General features: G+C 38.4%; 1 protein-coding gene across 1 annotated transcript in view; it reads left to right on the top strand.

Moving 5' to 3' along the window:
* The window catches only part of LOC119587957 (protein phosphatase 1 regulatory subunit 16A-like), a gene marked incomplete in the record, with an annotated part of 13520 nt that overhangs the window by 10113 nt on the left and 3136 nt on the right, over window positions 1-271 (top strand). Inside the window, 2 exon segments of the mRNA XM_037936669.1 lie at window positions 16-140; window positions 256-271. Coding sequence (XP_037792597.1) covers window positions 16-140; window positions 256-271 — 141 coding nt within the window.

The following is a 271-nucleotide window of genomic DNA, read 5'->3' as shown; positions in this document are numbered from 1 at the left end:
ATTATTATCCCACAGCAGGAGGATTCACCAGCTCTTGGAGGACTTCGGGCTGTACGGGAGCGTGGAGACACAGCAGTTTTAACCACATTCCCAGCTGTAATTCCTGCGAATAACATCAACAACAACAATAATGCTACAAAGTAATGAAATTCAGGACTTTTAAAATTTTCATGTTTTTTGTGTGTTTATGGGATGCAGTTGTGTTGTGTAATGGGTTATTGATATAAATGCTTATTACTCTTTTGTCACTTTTAGGGAGAACTTTTTGGTG

This window comes from Penaeus monodon, chromosome 23 (assembly GCF_015228065.2).
Source record: "Penaeus monodon isolate SGIC_2016 chromosome 23, NSTDA_Pmon_1, whole genome shotgun sequence".
NCBI classification, from domain to species: domain Eukaryota; kingdom Metazoa; phylum Arthropoda; class Malacostraca; order Decapoda; family Penaeidae; genus Penaeus; species Penaeus monodon.
The sequence above is the reverse complement of the archived record's forward strand: the minus strand, read 5'-3'. Positions and strand labels throughout refer to the sequence as shown.